The 15,104-nt window shown below is 36.0% G+C and overlaps 1 protein-coding gene across 6 annotated transcripts in view; it reads left to right on the top strand.

Annotated features, from left to right (window-relative positions):
• The window catches only part of ROCK2 (Rho associated coiled-coil containing protein kinase 2), a 141,314-nt gene that overhangs the window by 110,909 nt on the left and 15,301 nt on the right, over positions 1-15,104 (top strand). For 4 of the 6 annotated variants that reach the window (XM_086700026.1, XM_086700028.1, XM_086700029.1 and 1 more), the window contains exons 18-28: positions 2,454-2,614; positions 3,156-3,340; positions 6,723-6,792; positions 7,734-7,837; positions 8,017-8,203; positions 10,400-10,493; positions 10,596-10,690; positions 11,442-11,621; positions 11,803-11,971; positions 12,320-12,496; positions 14,310-14,380. In XM_086700026.1, the coding sequence (XP_086556152.1) occupies positions 2,454-2,614; positions 3,156-3,340; positions 6,723-6,792; positions 7,734-7,837; positions 8,017-8,203; positions 10,400-10,493; positions 10,596-10,690; positions 11,442-11,621; positions 11,803-11,971; positions 12,320-12,496; positions 14,310-14,380 (1,493 nt within the window). The remainder of the gene's footprint in view (positions 1-2,453; positions 2,615-3,155; positions 3,341-6,722; positions 6,793-7,733; positions 7,838-8,016; positions 8,204-10,399; positions 10,494-10,595; positions 10,691-11,441; positions 11,622-11,802; positions 11,972-12,319; positions 12,497-14,309; positions 14,381-15,104) is intronic. The other 2 variants (XM_086700027.1, XM_086700030.1) reach the window with 2 other exon arrangements.

Here is a 15,104-nt window from a genome sequence, read left to right as displayed (position 1 = left end):
ATACCGAGTTATTCAACCAAATATAAGGATCAGAGAGAAATGAATATTTCAGTGATAGCAGAAGTAACAGGCATAAAGAGCATGAGGTTCTAGATGTATCTTTTCAGATTTGGGGGGATTTGCTATTTTTGTAATGTTTAGTTTGACACTTACCAGTTTGTATAACAAAATTGTTGCCAGTTTATGCAAAATAAGTATTTTGGAAATAGTAGTTGACCTAACTAGAATACAAGCTCATTGAATATTTTGAACTCTGTCATGATGAAGATACTAGCTAGATCTGGTCAAAGTCATCCACTACTAATGAATATAGGGTAAAATAACAGAGTTAACTTTTCCACAAACCAGCCTGTATCTTGGAATTGTCTTAGGATAATTTCTTGTTTTCCTAACTGACTGTTCATAATTACGAAGGATTTGAAATTCCAAAGGAAATTAATAAAAGATCCTCGCGAAAGATTCATAGAACTCGTAAGCAGAAATTTTATTTTAAATTGAAGCATAACATTTATGAATAATTTGGAAAAAAATAGCCTTTTAATTAATGAATTAAATTTAAATTGGAGCTTTCTTGGTTAAAATCAGTTTAGTTTAAGGCAGTAATTAAGGATGTTAAGAGATGAAATGAGTGCTTTATTTAGAAAAATCTAATTACAAGAGTGGAAATTAGGGGGCCATGTTTCCCTGTCAGGGGCCTAGAAGATAGAGTTGAATTTCTTTTGAGGTGTAATTCAAGTGCAGTCACATTGCACTTCTCGCATTTGTAATACACACATGTAACCACCACTCAAAACAAGTCATAGAATCTGTGTTTTCATCACCTACTCAGTAAGTTCACTTATGCCCCTGTCTATTCTCTGTGCCCACATTAGAGTGGTTGTTTTTTTAAGTGAGTATATCTGTCCATGTGTTATCTCTGAACTGATAAAAATGAACCAATTCAGAGTAATAGTACCTACCATTTTTTTTTTTTTTCAAACTCCTTTTTAGAATACTAACATAAGATGTATGGTGACTTTCGTAGTTTATAGGAGTACACAAAACTTAAATGTTGCTGGTGCTCAGACCGGCTCTAATAGCCTTTGGCTTTTCCACTGCCATTCCGTAGCTTCCTTTGATTAAGACTATGGCTTACTAATGAAAACTAGTCATGTGACCTTGTCTAGTTACTTAACCTTTTTTGTGCCTTGTTTCTTCTTAGACAAAGTTTTAGGTTGTTTTGAAGACCAAGTGCAATGACACGTGAAAATGCTTAGAAATATTAGCTGTTATTAGTAGAATGTGAAGAATAGTTTTGTTTTTTCCACACTTTTGAAGGCAATTCATTAAAAAGTGAAAATTCATAGGCTTAATTTTCCCTTATATAACTTTGTAATATGATAATTCAATATCGAGCATTAGGTATGAAACAGCAGAGGAGCCCGATTGGATTTGAAAAGATTTTCTAATCAGTACATCAAAAGGTAATCCTTTAATGGTAATAACTGGCATTTAATATGAAATCACTTGTTTAGACATAAACTTTGCCTGTTCGTCACTTTTAAAAGCCTTTTCTGATTAATAAAACAAATTAAAAGTTCATTACAAATCATTTAGAAAATTCAGGAAAGTATAAAGAAGTAAGTAAAGATTAACCACAATTTTACTAATCAGGATGCTATTTTGTATATTTTCTGAAATTTTTATACCCTTTTTGCTTTTTTTCTTTGAAAATAATACTGTGAACGTTCTCTTTAGGTCTTTTTAACATTGTCCTTAAATACTGAGCACTTATCAAATTCTTCTTGTATGCCAGCCAGCTGTTAAGTGCCACACAGATAGTAACTAAGAATCTTCGTAACATCCCTGTAAGGGAGAACAGGGACTGGTATCCTTCTACAGATGGGGAAATTGAGCCCCAGAGAGCCTAACTAACGTGCCCTTGTAAATAATTAGGATGTGTCAGAGACAGGGTTTAACCTTAGGAACTTTGGTCCCAGCGGCTTGTCCTTTGCCATTGCCCCAGAGCATGATTGTCCTTCTCTGCATAGTAATATGCTAACATGGAAAGAGCCATAGACGTCATAGAATCTACCCCGGGATGTTTTAGTGTAAGAAAAGTTAACACCAAGAGGCACAGGGCAGCAGGAAAATAAAGTACGTCTTTATTAAAAAGATGTAAGCCTCTTTTAGAATCATAAGTGAAGGCACAATTTTACTCCAGTTAGAATATATGTAATATTGCAGAGTGGTCGATTTTTCTGGACACTGGAAATCAAACTCCTGATTTCTAAGCGTGAAACTGTTGGCATTTCAAGCACATTAGGGAGAGTGATGAAAATATTAAATTGGAAATTAAAAAAAATGTTTTTAAGGCAGCATCATTGACAGCAGTTTTCATAGCATGGTGTCACGTATTCGATACGCTTTTTTGGTATGTGGATGCACAACTGTGTCCATTTTTGTGGCAATAGAAATGGAGAAAAACCTCTCAGAAGAAAGGACGTTAAAGCAGAAGGTGGAAAACCTGTTGCTGGAAGCTGAGAAGAGATGCTCTATATTAGACTGTGACCTCAAACAGTCACAGCAGAAAATAAATGAACTCCTTAAGCAGAAAGATGTGCTAAACGAAGATGTGAGTATGAAGTTTACTAATAAGTAATAATAAACTATGTAATGAGTTCATAGTCCACGTAGGTTTATCCATAATGTTGGTTTCATAATTAAAATTTTTTTCTTATAATCTGCAACCTTTAATTTTACTGAATTTGGATGATATGCTAAATGAATCGTAATTTAAAATTTTTAAGTTATTTTTACCCTAAAGACCATATTTTATTTTAAAAAGTACGACAACAGAAATACAAAAAATATTTTACTGTGAAGTGAATTAGCTGCCTAAGGACAAAAATCTGTTTTGCATGATCATATTTGCTGCAAGCTTCATTGATAAGAAAAATCAAAATCAAGGGGTGCCTGGGTGGCTCAGTCGGCTAAGCGTCTGACTTCAGCTCAGGTCATGATCTTGTAGTTCATGATTTCTCATTTTCATTCTCACTCTCACTCTCACTCTCACACTCTCATTCTCTGTCTCTCTCAAAATAAATAAACATTAAAAAAATAAATCAAAGTCAAAGGAATTTATTTATATACCAAGTATACAATTTATTTTTTAGATCAGAAACTTGACATTAAAAATAGAGCAAGAAACTCAAAAGCGCTGCCTTACACAAAATGACTTGAAGATGCAAACACAGCAAGTTAACACACTAAAAATGTCAGAAAAGCAGTTAAAACAGGAGAATAATCATCTCATGGAAATGAAAATGAGCTTGGAAAAGCAGAATGCTGAACTTCGAAAGTAAGTAAATTGTTTGAGACAAAGTTTTGTTCATATATATGAGTATCCACATGTAAATTACCTTAATTTTGGTTTACCTGGGGGTTTTCTTTTGATCATTTGCTTGACCACATTTGCTCTCTTTTTCTGTTTAAGTAATGTGTTGAGTGCCGCTGTTATCCCTCGAGATGATATTTGCTTCCCCAACGATTTTTTTTACTACTTCTACCTATTGCCGCCTCTGTAAATGAATAACCAAGTATCACCAGGCATTTGAGGAAAGTGTTCAGTACTAAAGAGAAAGACTGTGATAAAGAAAAAGGAAACGTACCCCCAGATGAGGAATATATTAAGGAAAGAAGAGGAAAGCACAAACAAATAAAAAAAGCCTATTAGTAATAATTAGTATTGATCAAAACTTCTAGGAGATAGTACTTCCGTTAAACAAGAAGCCGGCATAAAGCAAAAAGGGCAGCCAGAATGAGAACGAGCTGTTAAAGATGAAAAATGACCGCATATACATTTATTAGGATGGTTTAAAGAAAAATTCAAAGCAATTTCATCGACTGTGGAAGAAGAGGGCATGACGTAGAAGGTGTGTGGCCCAGGGGTTCTAGCCCCAGACAGAGAAGTCTAGAGAAGGAAGGAAGAGGAGGAAGTTGTTAGAGAAATAATGGAAAACAGGTTTCCCGTGGCGGGAAGAGAAGTCGTCAGATTGAAAGGACTCAACCGAAAATAAGTGAAGAAAAGACCCGCATTTGGACGTGTTCTCGTCAAATTTCAAAAACAAGAGAGAGGGTGGGTGGGAGTATTGCGGTTCTCATCCCGGACTGGGGAGGCTGTGGTTTGTGGTTGATGGAGCAGGAAGTGAGGCTTGGCGGTATGGCTGAGGCCAGTGACACGGCTGTGTTAGGAGAGCTGGGGAGAGGTGAGGGATAGGAAGAGCTAACTCCCCACTCTGGCAGCAGGGAACTAGTAAAGAAGAGTTTAAATTTGTGTCAAGAAATAAGCTGAGATGTGGACGTAGTTACCAAAAGAACAAAACAGAATTGAAACGAAGTGAATTCCTCCAGGGGAGTGAATTGAGGGTGTGAAGACATGTGGAAAGAGAGACCGCTACCTTTCTGGCCGATTTTTTTCTGTGCCATTCTGTACTTTTTCATTGTAACCATGTACGTATAATGGGTTATTTTTTTGAAAAGTACTTGTCTTAAATACCTAATAAATGTTAGGTGTTTAAAGTTACACGTAAGTGGATGATGGCAGCTCTTCGAGGATATTAAAATTATACTGAGGTTTGCTGCAAATGGGCTTAGCCGGTGATGATGAGATCATTCCAAAAATTGACTTTTTATATAGTATTAATCAGCATCTTTCCCATTTTTGACTCAGAAAAATTAGAATCCTCGCTTTTAATAGCAGGCACCTCAATAGTAAAATACAGATATAACACATAAAGTGACAATGAGTGATAACTTTCTTTATGTGGAGGTTTTAAGAGCCAGTAAGTAAACAAAGTGACCAAATTATGTTAAATGAGAATAAGAACAAAAGCCTTAAGTAACACACAGATTGAAAACAGTATGATTAAATCATTTGGTCTGAGTCTTTCTTGCTGTGTATATTTTTAAATATCTAGGTGGTATTTAAATGTCTTTTCCCTATAAAATACTCAGACTAAACAGTAAATGTTCCCCTTAATGACTGCAGACGTAGTTCATCTCGCCAGAAAGAATCTACTGTGGTAGTTCGTTATTTACTCTTCTGTATCTGTACAGTGTATGTAGGGTTGAGTTTTTTGTAGATTTTGGAGCATTTTTGTTTTCTAATTGTATCATATATGTGGTGTTCTTCTCCAATTTGCCTTTTTCCCCTTAGCTTAGACTTGGAATAATTGTGATTTTTATGTTTTCTTAGTAACCCTAGGATTGGGGGTGCCTGGGTGGCTCAGTCGATTAAGCCTCCATCTTCAGCTCAAGTCATGATTTCACAGTTTGTGGGTTTCGAGCCCCACATTGGGTTTTCTGCTGTTAGCACAGAGCCCACTTATGGTCTCCCTCTCTCTCTGCCCCTCCCCTACTTGCACGTGCGCGCTCTCTCTCTCTCTCTCTCTCTCTCTCTCAGAAATAAATAAACATTAAAAAAAAAACAACTCCAGAATTTATTTCAACACAACCTCTTAAATGGGTTGTGAGGCTCACTTTTTATTTTACGTATTTTTTATTTAATTTTATTTCTTTATTGAAGATATATGCATACATATATGTAATGCATACAGAAAGAATACACAAATGATATGTAGAGCTTCGTGAATTTTTACAAAATGTACAGATCTGTGCAATTTGAACATCTGTGTTTAAACATAAAAGCTAGGGGCACCTGGGTGGCTCAGTTGGATAAGCATCCAGCTTCGTCTCAGGTCCTGATCTCATGGTTCATGGGTTCGAGCCCCTCGTCGAGCTCTGTGCTGACAGCTCAGCCCGGATCCTGCTTCCGATTCTGTGTCTCCTCTTCTGTCTCTGTCTGCCCCTCTCCTGCTGGTATTCTGTCTCTCTCTCTCAAAAACAAATAAACACTAAAAAAAAAAATTTTTTTTTTTTTTAATAAAATAAACATAAAAACTTGTGTGTCTTTCCTCCCCTCTGGCCCCTTCTCAGTTATTTCTTCACTCATCCTAAGATGACCAATTCTCAGGTCCTCTTTTAATTCTAGTTGGGCAGAAATGGCTGATCACAGTGAATGTGTGAGAATATGTAATTTAGTATTACTGTTCTAATATATCACTATTTGGCCTCAGCAACCCCTTACACTCTTAAAAATTATGAAGGGCCCCCCAAAATTTTTGTTTATGTGAGTTATATCTCATGATATTTTTTGTGTTAGAAATCAAAACAGAGAAAATTTTATTTGTTTAATTTACTTACTTTAAATGTTTATTTTGAGAGAGCGTGGGAGCACAAATGGCAGAGAGAGAGAGAATCCCAAGCAGACTTGTGCTATCGGCGCAGGGCCCAATGCAGGCTCGAATCCGTGAACCGTGAGATCGTGACCTGAGCTAAAACCAAGGGTTGTATGCTCGACCGACTGAGCCCCAAAACTGAGAAAATTTTAAAACACAAGAGCATACAAACATATTTCATTAGCTGTTGGAATGATGACATCATATGTTATAGAACTTTAAAAAAAAGTCTATACTTACTAGTGAGAGAATGAGAATTTGAAAAAAAAAAACAAAAAAACCCACCACACTGGTGATCAGTATTACGAAAATAATTTGACCTCTTGGGACTTCTTTTTTTTAAAGGCTCCAGGGATGCCCAGTGGTTCCCTAGGCCACATTTCAAGAGTTGCTGGTTTAATATATAGGTAGCTTATTTGAACCTTTGCTTTAATGTCCCCACAGAGAACGTCAAGATGCAGACGGGCAAATGAAGGAACTCCAAGATCAGCTTGAAGCAGAGCAGTACTTCTCAGTAAGTTCCGGATACGTTAGTTTGAAAATTGTCATGTTTGTAGAATTAAAAGTTTGCTGCAGAATGAGGAAAACGATTCTTGTCTTTAGGATAGATTCTTCTAGCAAACATCAGACAGATTGGGATAGGATGTTTTGTACCACACAATTCATGTAGAAAAAATAGCTGGGCAAATGACTATTGATAGCTTAACAGAAATCTATTATCATTGCTAGAAAAATAGTTCTAAGCACATCAGTGAAGTTGATTTAAAAAACATTGCTTTTTGAGGAAGAATTTTCATGAAGAAATTGTCATTTTAATGTTCGCATTTTTTAAATCAGTTTTACAATATGAAGTAGTAATGTCACCTTTGTTTTATTTAAGCCAACAAAATTTCCTTGTCTAAATTAGTAGTATACTTCTTTGCCTCTTTAATCCTACCAATCTGTGTCATTTAATGAGAAATTCTGATACCCAGTTGAAAAGCAAGCTTCTTGGGGCGCTCGGATGTCTGAATCCATTGAGCGTCTGACTTTCGGCTCAGGTCACAATCTCACAGTGTGTGAGTTGAAGCCCCACTTCGGGCTCTCTGCTGTCAGCACAGAGCCTGCTTCAGATCCTCTGTCTCCCTTTCTCTCTGCCCCTCCCCCACTCTCTCACACGGACCTGCGTGTGTGCGCACTTTCTCTCTCTCTCCCCCCCCAAAATAAATAATTAATTAAAAAAAATTTAAATCCAGCTTCCAAGTTATTAGCAGAACTTGTATTAGTTACTTGGTTGATTACTAGAAAAGCCCATTAAACTGTTTGCTCGGAGGCCCAACATTACTCAGTGTTCAGGAACATATTTGTGTTCAGCCTGACTTTTTGTGTAGATAGACCTTGAATGTAGAAATAATGTTCCTGCTGATGGGTGATAATGGCAGTGACATGTTTCTTCTGTTCAATTTTGCTGTTTAGACTCTCTATAAAACACAGGTGAGAGAACTTAAAGAAGAATGTGAAGAAAAGACTAAACTTTGTAAAGAATTACAGCAGAAGAAACAGGAATTCGAGGACGAAAGGTACAGACCGAGATTCTTATCTCTTTTGTTGATAACTCGGCCCAACTCTTTTGTCGGGCACTCGGCTCCTAGAACAGTACCTGCTGTGCCCTCAGTAAGAATTTGTCGATGAAGTGTATTAGAAACTTTGACTTCCTAGTGAAAATTGAACATTAAAATTATGTATCATTAAAATGTAGGGACTCCTTGGCTGCTCAACTGGAGATCACCTTGACCAAAGCAGATTCTGAGCAGCTGGCTCGTTCAATTGCTGAAGAGCAATACTCTGATTTGGAAAAAGAGAAAATCATGAAAGAGCTTGAGATCAAAGAGATGATGGCTAGACACAAACAGGAACTCACTGAAAAAGATGCTACAATTGCATCTGTAAGTAAAGTTTTTTAGTCCTTTTTTTGATTTTAATTAAATTACTGTATCACACATGTTACTTAGAAGTGCTAGGAAAGTACTGCAGACAGAAATGAAAAGTTGTGTATTCTGGCTTTGGGACGTTTTATCCAGTTAACCACTAGCTTCTCGGTGTCGTTTGGCAGAAAGAGGCTCAAAAAAAGAACTACTTGCAATGGCTCTGCCTGTTGGTTAATTCGGAGTGAAAGGACTAAAGGGAAAGGGAAAAAGCCAAAGCAGAAAACAGTGTAAACCATTTTTTTCTTGCTAAACAAATCTTAGTTCAAAAGAATCTTGAAACTACCATGAAGGTAGTCATATGTAAGTTGAAAAAAAATTATGAGAATTTCAAGGAGACGGAAAAAAAACATCAAGTAGGTGAATTTGTTTTATCAGTTATCCGGGTCATTAAAATGGCACATTGATTAGAAAGTGTGGCATTGGAGCCAGGGATGCTTATTCCCGTTCAGCGGAAATAAGTAGGGAGGCCAGAAGTAGACTCTCGCACGTAAAGACCTTGGTCTGTGAAAGCAGTGTGGACAGACACATCGGTGGGAAAGGATACAGATGCAATGAAAGGTTTGGGATGACTCTTTTTGTGTGGGAAGGAATGAAGTTAGATCCTTACCTTTTACAACATAACAAGAATAAATTCTAGCTATCTTAAAGATCTAAAGATGAAAAAGAAAAACTTTAAACAGAACAAAATCCAGAACTTACTGTAGCAGAAGACCACAAACTGCAGGGAGAAGACACTTGTAATGTTTTTATTAAATGGGATTTGTATCTAGAACGCGTGTGGCACTCTCGAGCTCAATGAGAAGAAGTTAAACAATCCAAAAGAAAAATTGGCCAAAAGAGAAAACCCTAAAAACATAAGCAGATGCTTAACCTAAATACTCTTTAAGAAAGGCTAGATAAAATAACTTTGAAATACCATTTCCTATTCATTACAATGGCAGAATTCAGTATCTAATTTCAAGTGTTTGAAGGGTGCGTGGGAAATGACATTCTTATTTAAAGCTATGAGGAGTATAGATTTAGTATGGTATAGTATAGTGTATAATGTGGCAATTTAAATATTATTTATTCTAAATATGAAAAATTAAATATTCATATAATCCAAAGAAAGTTGATGTTAAGATAAATATGGTAGAGAAATTCAGGTACAATTTTTATAGCAGCATAAATGTTTGTAATAGCAAGAAATTCAAATGTCTTAGCAGTCAGTCTTCTCAGTAGATGAATGAATGGATAAATGGTATGTGGTAGAAGATGGGACTGCTATATCAGTTAAAATGATTTAATTAGATCTTTATATATCAACAGTTTAATTCTTTTTTTAAGTTTACTTATTTGGAGAGAGAGAAAGTACACATGCTTGAGCAGAACAGAGTGGGGGGCAGAAAGAGAGAGAGAGAATCTCAAGCAGGCTCTGTGCTCTCGGCACAGAGCCCAACACAGGGCTCCATCCCACAAACCACAAGATTATGCCTGAGCTGAAGTCGAAAGTCGGATGCTTAAACGCTGAACCACCCAGGCATCCCAACAATTTAATTCTTAATATGATCTCCAGTGAAAGCAATTACAGAAAGATACAGTGTGATGCTGTTTATGGACAATTTAAAATCACATAAAACCACGCTATATGTTATGTGTTTGTAATAAAAGGATATAATCATTGATGGGAAGGATGAGTATATAATTCACAATAAAATTTCTTTGGGGAAGGAAGAATAGGAATAGGATTTGGAGAGAATAAAAAAGGATGTCAGCTTCTTTAGTAAAATTTTATTTCGTTTTAAAATGTCGTGGAGGAAATACTACAGTTAAAAATTTGTTTATTCTGCATGATGAAATGCAGAGATCTGTTATAGTATTTGTTTGTTTTTAGTTTATTAAATGTTTTTCTCATTAAAAATACCGCTAAGGATTTTTGAGAGAAGGGCAATGTTTTTGCTTCCTGGGGTGCATATGAAGTCTATCACAGTCAGTGAAATTTTCACCAAGGGTGAATTTCGATAAGGTTCCACAAACCCACGAAGCATAGATATAGATGTACTTAGAAAAATAAGAATTTTAGCAACATTCTAGGATACTTTCATTTTGAATTATTGCTTTATAACTTAGATTTTGTAAATTGTGATATGATTTTCTTTCCACTTTCGTTCTTAGCTTGAAGAAACTAACAGGACACTAACTAGTGATGTTGCCAATCTTGCAAATGAGAAAGAAGAATTAAATAACAAATTAAAAGATGCCCAAGAACGTATGTATGAACAAAGAACAAGGTTTATATTTTAAATGTGCCTAATGTTTTGTCAGTTGTTGTAATTATTAATATAATTTTTTGTGTTTTTCCATATTTCAGAGCTATCACGGTTGAAAGATGAGGAGATAAGTGCAGCCGCTATTAAAGCACAATTTGAGAAGCAACTATTAACAGAGAGAACACTGAAAACTCAAGTATGTGTAATAAAGTCTAAATATGATTTTGAATTCTTTCAGTTTCTTCTCTCTTTTACATTTTACTTCCAGCATTACAGATTGGCTGTAGCAGTCATTGAATGAATCAGTATTTGTGAACCAATCACAATTACCTGAATTTTGCCAGATTAGAAGAAGCTAGATGTGGTTATTAACTTTGTCCAATTCAGTGTTTACTTACGGTTTCCTTAATTTTTCCATATGGAATCACACTCCCTCGTAATTTTTTATTGTAATCTGGTAAGTGTTTCTGCTTTTAAGAAACTAGAGAGAGTAAACATTTGAGCATCCTTCTGCCAACATTTATGGTTGTACATGCTGCGTGAATCTTTGTGGGTCCCACATGCTTAGTTCTCTGGTTGAACATACTGTATTTTATTAATGTGGTGCCAGTGCAGCATTCTCTTCCTCCAGGATAAAAGTGGATCTGCCTCGTAAAAGTCTCTCTAGGAACTAAAAACTCACAGTAATAGAAAGTGACATTAGGTCAAACCTGATGTACTTTAAACATTTTAAATTATATTTCTTAGAAAACATGAGCGTGAGAAACAAATGTAGGTTGGAGAAGGGTAACGAGTAACGGAGGGTGTGTTACTTAATATAGACAGTGTTTCTCTGTCACCCTGTATGTATAGGGAAGGAGATTATTAGTGGTCACATAACTTGCTATTGGTGAGTTATCAAGAAGCATCGATGTATTTTATTACAAAGTTATGTTTATGTTTTTAAGGCTGTGAACAAGTTGGCCGAGATCATGAATCGAAAAGAACCTGTCAAGCGTGGTAGTGACACTGATGTGCGGAGAAAAGAGAAAGAGAATAGAAAGCTACATATGGAGCTTAAATCTGAACGTGAAAAACTGACCCAGCAGATGATCAAGTATCAGAAAGAACTGAATGAAATGCAGGCTGTAAGAATACTTTCTGAACTCTAGATCGAAGACTTCTTTTTAAGAAGAATTATTTTCTAATGTCTGCACATATTTTATTGGTTATAGGGCATTTCTGTTACTTCATAATTGTTAATTGAATGAAAGGAAATTATGAGGTATATGGCATCAGATTAATTTGATGTAATTTAATTTCTTGTAGCAAATAGCTGAAGAGAGCCAGATTCGAATTGAACTGCAGATGGCCCTGGACAGTAAAGACAGTGACATTGAGCAGCTGCGGTCACAGCTCCAGGCCTTGCATATTGGTCTGGATAGTTCCAGTATAGGCAGTGGACCAGGGGATGCTGAGGCAGATGATGGCTTTCCAGGTATGGATTTCTTTTCAGCTCTTAGGCTATTTTTATTAAACGACTTCGTCTTAAAGATAAAGCAATTGATTGTTTTAAGCCCTATGATTGATTCTGCTCTTGAGAAAAATGTTTGTCATTTCTTTAAGAAAAGCCTCCTCCTTGGAGTGGGGATTCAAATGACAGTTTAAACTTACAGTGTTTATTGATTTTTGACAAAAATGTTTGCGAAACAATGCAAAAGAAAATTCCACATATTTGCTTAAGTTAGCTCTTTATGTATTACAGGAAGCTCTCTTTTCAGGTTTTCATTTTATTTTCTCTTAACTTCTTTCTGCATTCTTACTTCCTCTCATGCTGGATGTTTAGTTCATATCACTCAGTCACGCACTATGGAATCCTTGTCATTCACCTACCAACGTTCCTCTACTTCTCTCAATATTGCCACTAAGCCTTCCAGTTCTCATATGCTTCTTGACTCTGATTCTGACTCAGAAGAAGAATCTTTGCCTTACTTACCTATTTCATCGGAACCTGATGGTACAGGTGATATCCTGAAAATCTTTCACCTTTGGGGTTTGTCACCCTCCCCTTAATTTCAGTCCTTCTGCAAAGTTTTTGTAACATTGACTAATTGTCCACTAACCAATTGTTCTGGTCTCCGTTAAAAAGAAAGTGCTGCATGAATAAAGAATTTTTAAAGGTATTGTCACACGGCATTGCTACTATATTCGATAGACTTATTTTGTCAACTTCAGATCATTAAAGAGCGTATGGTTTTACTGTCTGTTTCGTCCATTTTCATCCAACAAGAAATTCTTCCTGAAGTTTCATATCAAGAGTGACGGTACAAAGAAAGCACGTAGACTGTTTGCGAGGATGTATATAGGTTTTCACTGAGTGCTTAGCTAGTCAACATTGTGTTAAGCCTTAAAAGACAGTCTAACCCAGTCTTGGTCCTGAAAGGACTTAGAGTTTAAGTGAAAAACTAGATGGAAAACATAAAATCACTATGTTGAACACAAAGTTAGTATAAGTGCAGGTCTAATGTAAATGCCGTGGGAAATTAGTGTATGAGCAGCTGACTATGAGGTAAAATTTAATCCCTTACTAATTGAATGCAAAGTGAAATAGCTATAGTTTTTTTATATTGTTGCCACATTTCCCAGGTATAAAACAGTATATAATATAAATCATAAGTAACTGTATTGAAGTTTTAGATTTTAGCAGTAAATTTCAGTCTTACTCAAATTATTTGATCATCTGATTAAGTCCCTTAAGTTGGTGTAGGACCACATCCAGACATTTCACATTATGTGGGCTGTTTTTATAAATGTTTATTTATTTGTGAGACAGAGAGTGAGTGTGAGTGGAGATGAGCAGAGAGAGAAGGAGACACAGAATCTGAAGCAGGCTCCAGGCTCTGAGCTGTCAGCACAGAGCCCAATGCGGCTCTTGAACCCACGAACCGCGAGATCATGACCTGAGCCAAAGTCGGACACACAACCGACTAAGCCATCCAGGCGCCCGTATACGGGCTGTTTTTAATGGCAGCATTTCTGTTATAGAGTCTGAAGGTTGTTGATGTAAGAGAGTATAGATAGGTACTGGAGTCAGAGTTGTGTCCTTGTGTGACGCAATTTATGGAAAGCATCTAGCATAGTTCAGTAGGTGATTATTAGAATAACCTCCAAAAATGCTGGTTTGCCCCTAGTTATTTCATTAAATGATACTGATCAAATGCCTTTGAAACAAATTCTAAGGATTCAGGCAGTTTCCTTTGTTGAACTAGAATTTTACCAATTTTGCTGTTTTGGAATTTAGAAATCTTCTGGTTATATTGCTACTTATTAACCACATTTGATCTGTAATTTACACAACTTTATTTAATTTTATTTTAGCCATTTAAAAAATCCATTTTCTCTGAACATATAATTATTAACTTAAAAGATTTTCTCTTCAAAGAAGATATATATGCAGTAAATCTATAATTAGGCCTTCTTCCAAAGGAAAAAATTTCTCATATAATTGTATCAGTGAGAATAGAGAACTGCTTCTCTTTTTTGCAACTTTTCTGCTGAACTTTGCAGATGCACGAATTTAATCAGCAGGGGGCATTTGACCATATAAACTATAGCATATATAGTTCCAATGTGGTATAACCTGGATTTTGTTTTGCATTTCATAACTTGCTTATACTGATCCTGCATCATTATTACAGCCTAGATAATAATATAATGATAAATTCTGAGGGGCGTATTTGATTTGTTCTATGACTTTTCTATTAAAATGTTATTATAGTTCTCATTTTCTTAGGAGAATTGTTATATTTATCCTCATATCTTGTGCTTATTGATAGAATCAAGACTAGAAGGATGGCTTTCATTGCCTGTGCGAAACAACACTAAGAAATTTGGATGGGTTAAAAAGGTAATTGGTAGTTTTGAATATGGTTCTTTTATTTGGCTTTTGGTTTAGCTCTAGCCATTTTACTTTTGTAGTTGTAAGATACATATAACTAGAACTTTTAGACGCATAAAACTTTGGACTTTGATTTGGAATGATGTGATTTTATGTATCTTTGTGAAAAAAGCCTTTCATCATTAATGTGCTGTTAATAATAAAACAGGTTTTGATGCTAGGAGAACAGAAGCCTATTGACTTCAGTGTTTTGCTATTTCAGTGGGAAAACAACTGTGGTTATGATAGAAAGGCTTATTTATTTCTTTTCTTCTGTTACTATGATTATTGGTATTATGATGTTCATTTCTGGTAAATATCTTAGTCTATTCAGGCTTCTATAACAGAATAGACTGGGTTGTGTATGAACAATAGAACTTTATTTCTCACAGTTCTTGGGGGCTGGAAGTCTCAAGATCAGGATATTTGGGTTCTGGTAAAGGCCCTCTTCTAGGTGCAGACTTCGTGCTATGTTCTCACGTGGTGGAAGGGGCTAGGGATCTCTCTGGAGCCCCTTTTGTAAGGGCACTGACCCCATTCATGAGGGCTCTGCTCTTATGGCCTGTTCACCCTCCAAAGCCCCTTCCATTAGGTGTTAGGGTTTAACATAAAAATTTGGGGGGAACACAGACATTCAGACCATAGCAATAAGGCTACCTGTGCTTATTGAATTTTGAAGCTAAATCAGTCTAAA

The sequence above is a fragment of the Puma concolor genome, chromosome A3 (assembly GCF_028749965.1).
Source record: "Puma concolor isolate L17-30 chromosome A3, mPumCon1.1.hap2, whole genome shotgun sequence".
NCBI classification, from domain to species: Eukaryota; Metazoa; Chordata; class Mammalia; order Carnivora; family Felidae; genus Puma; species Puma concolor.
This window is presented reverse-complemented; position numbering and strand designations above follow the sequence as displayed.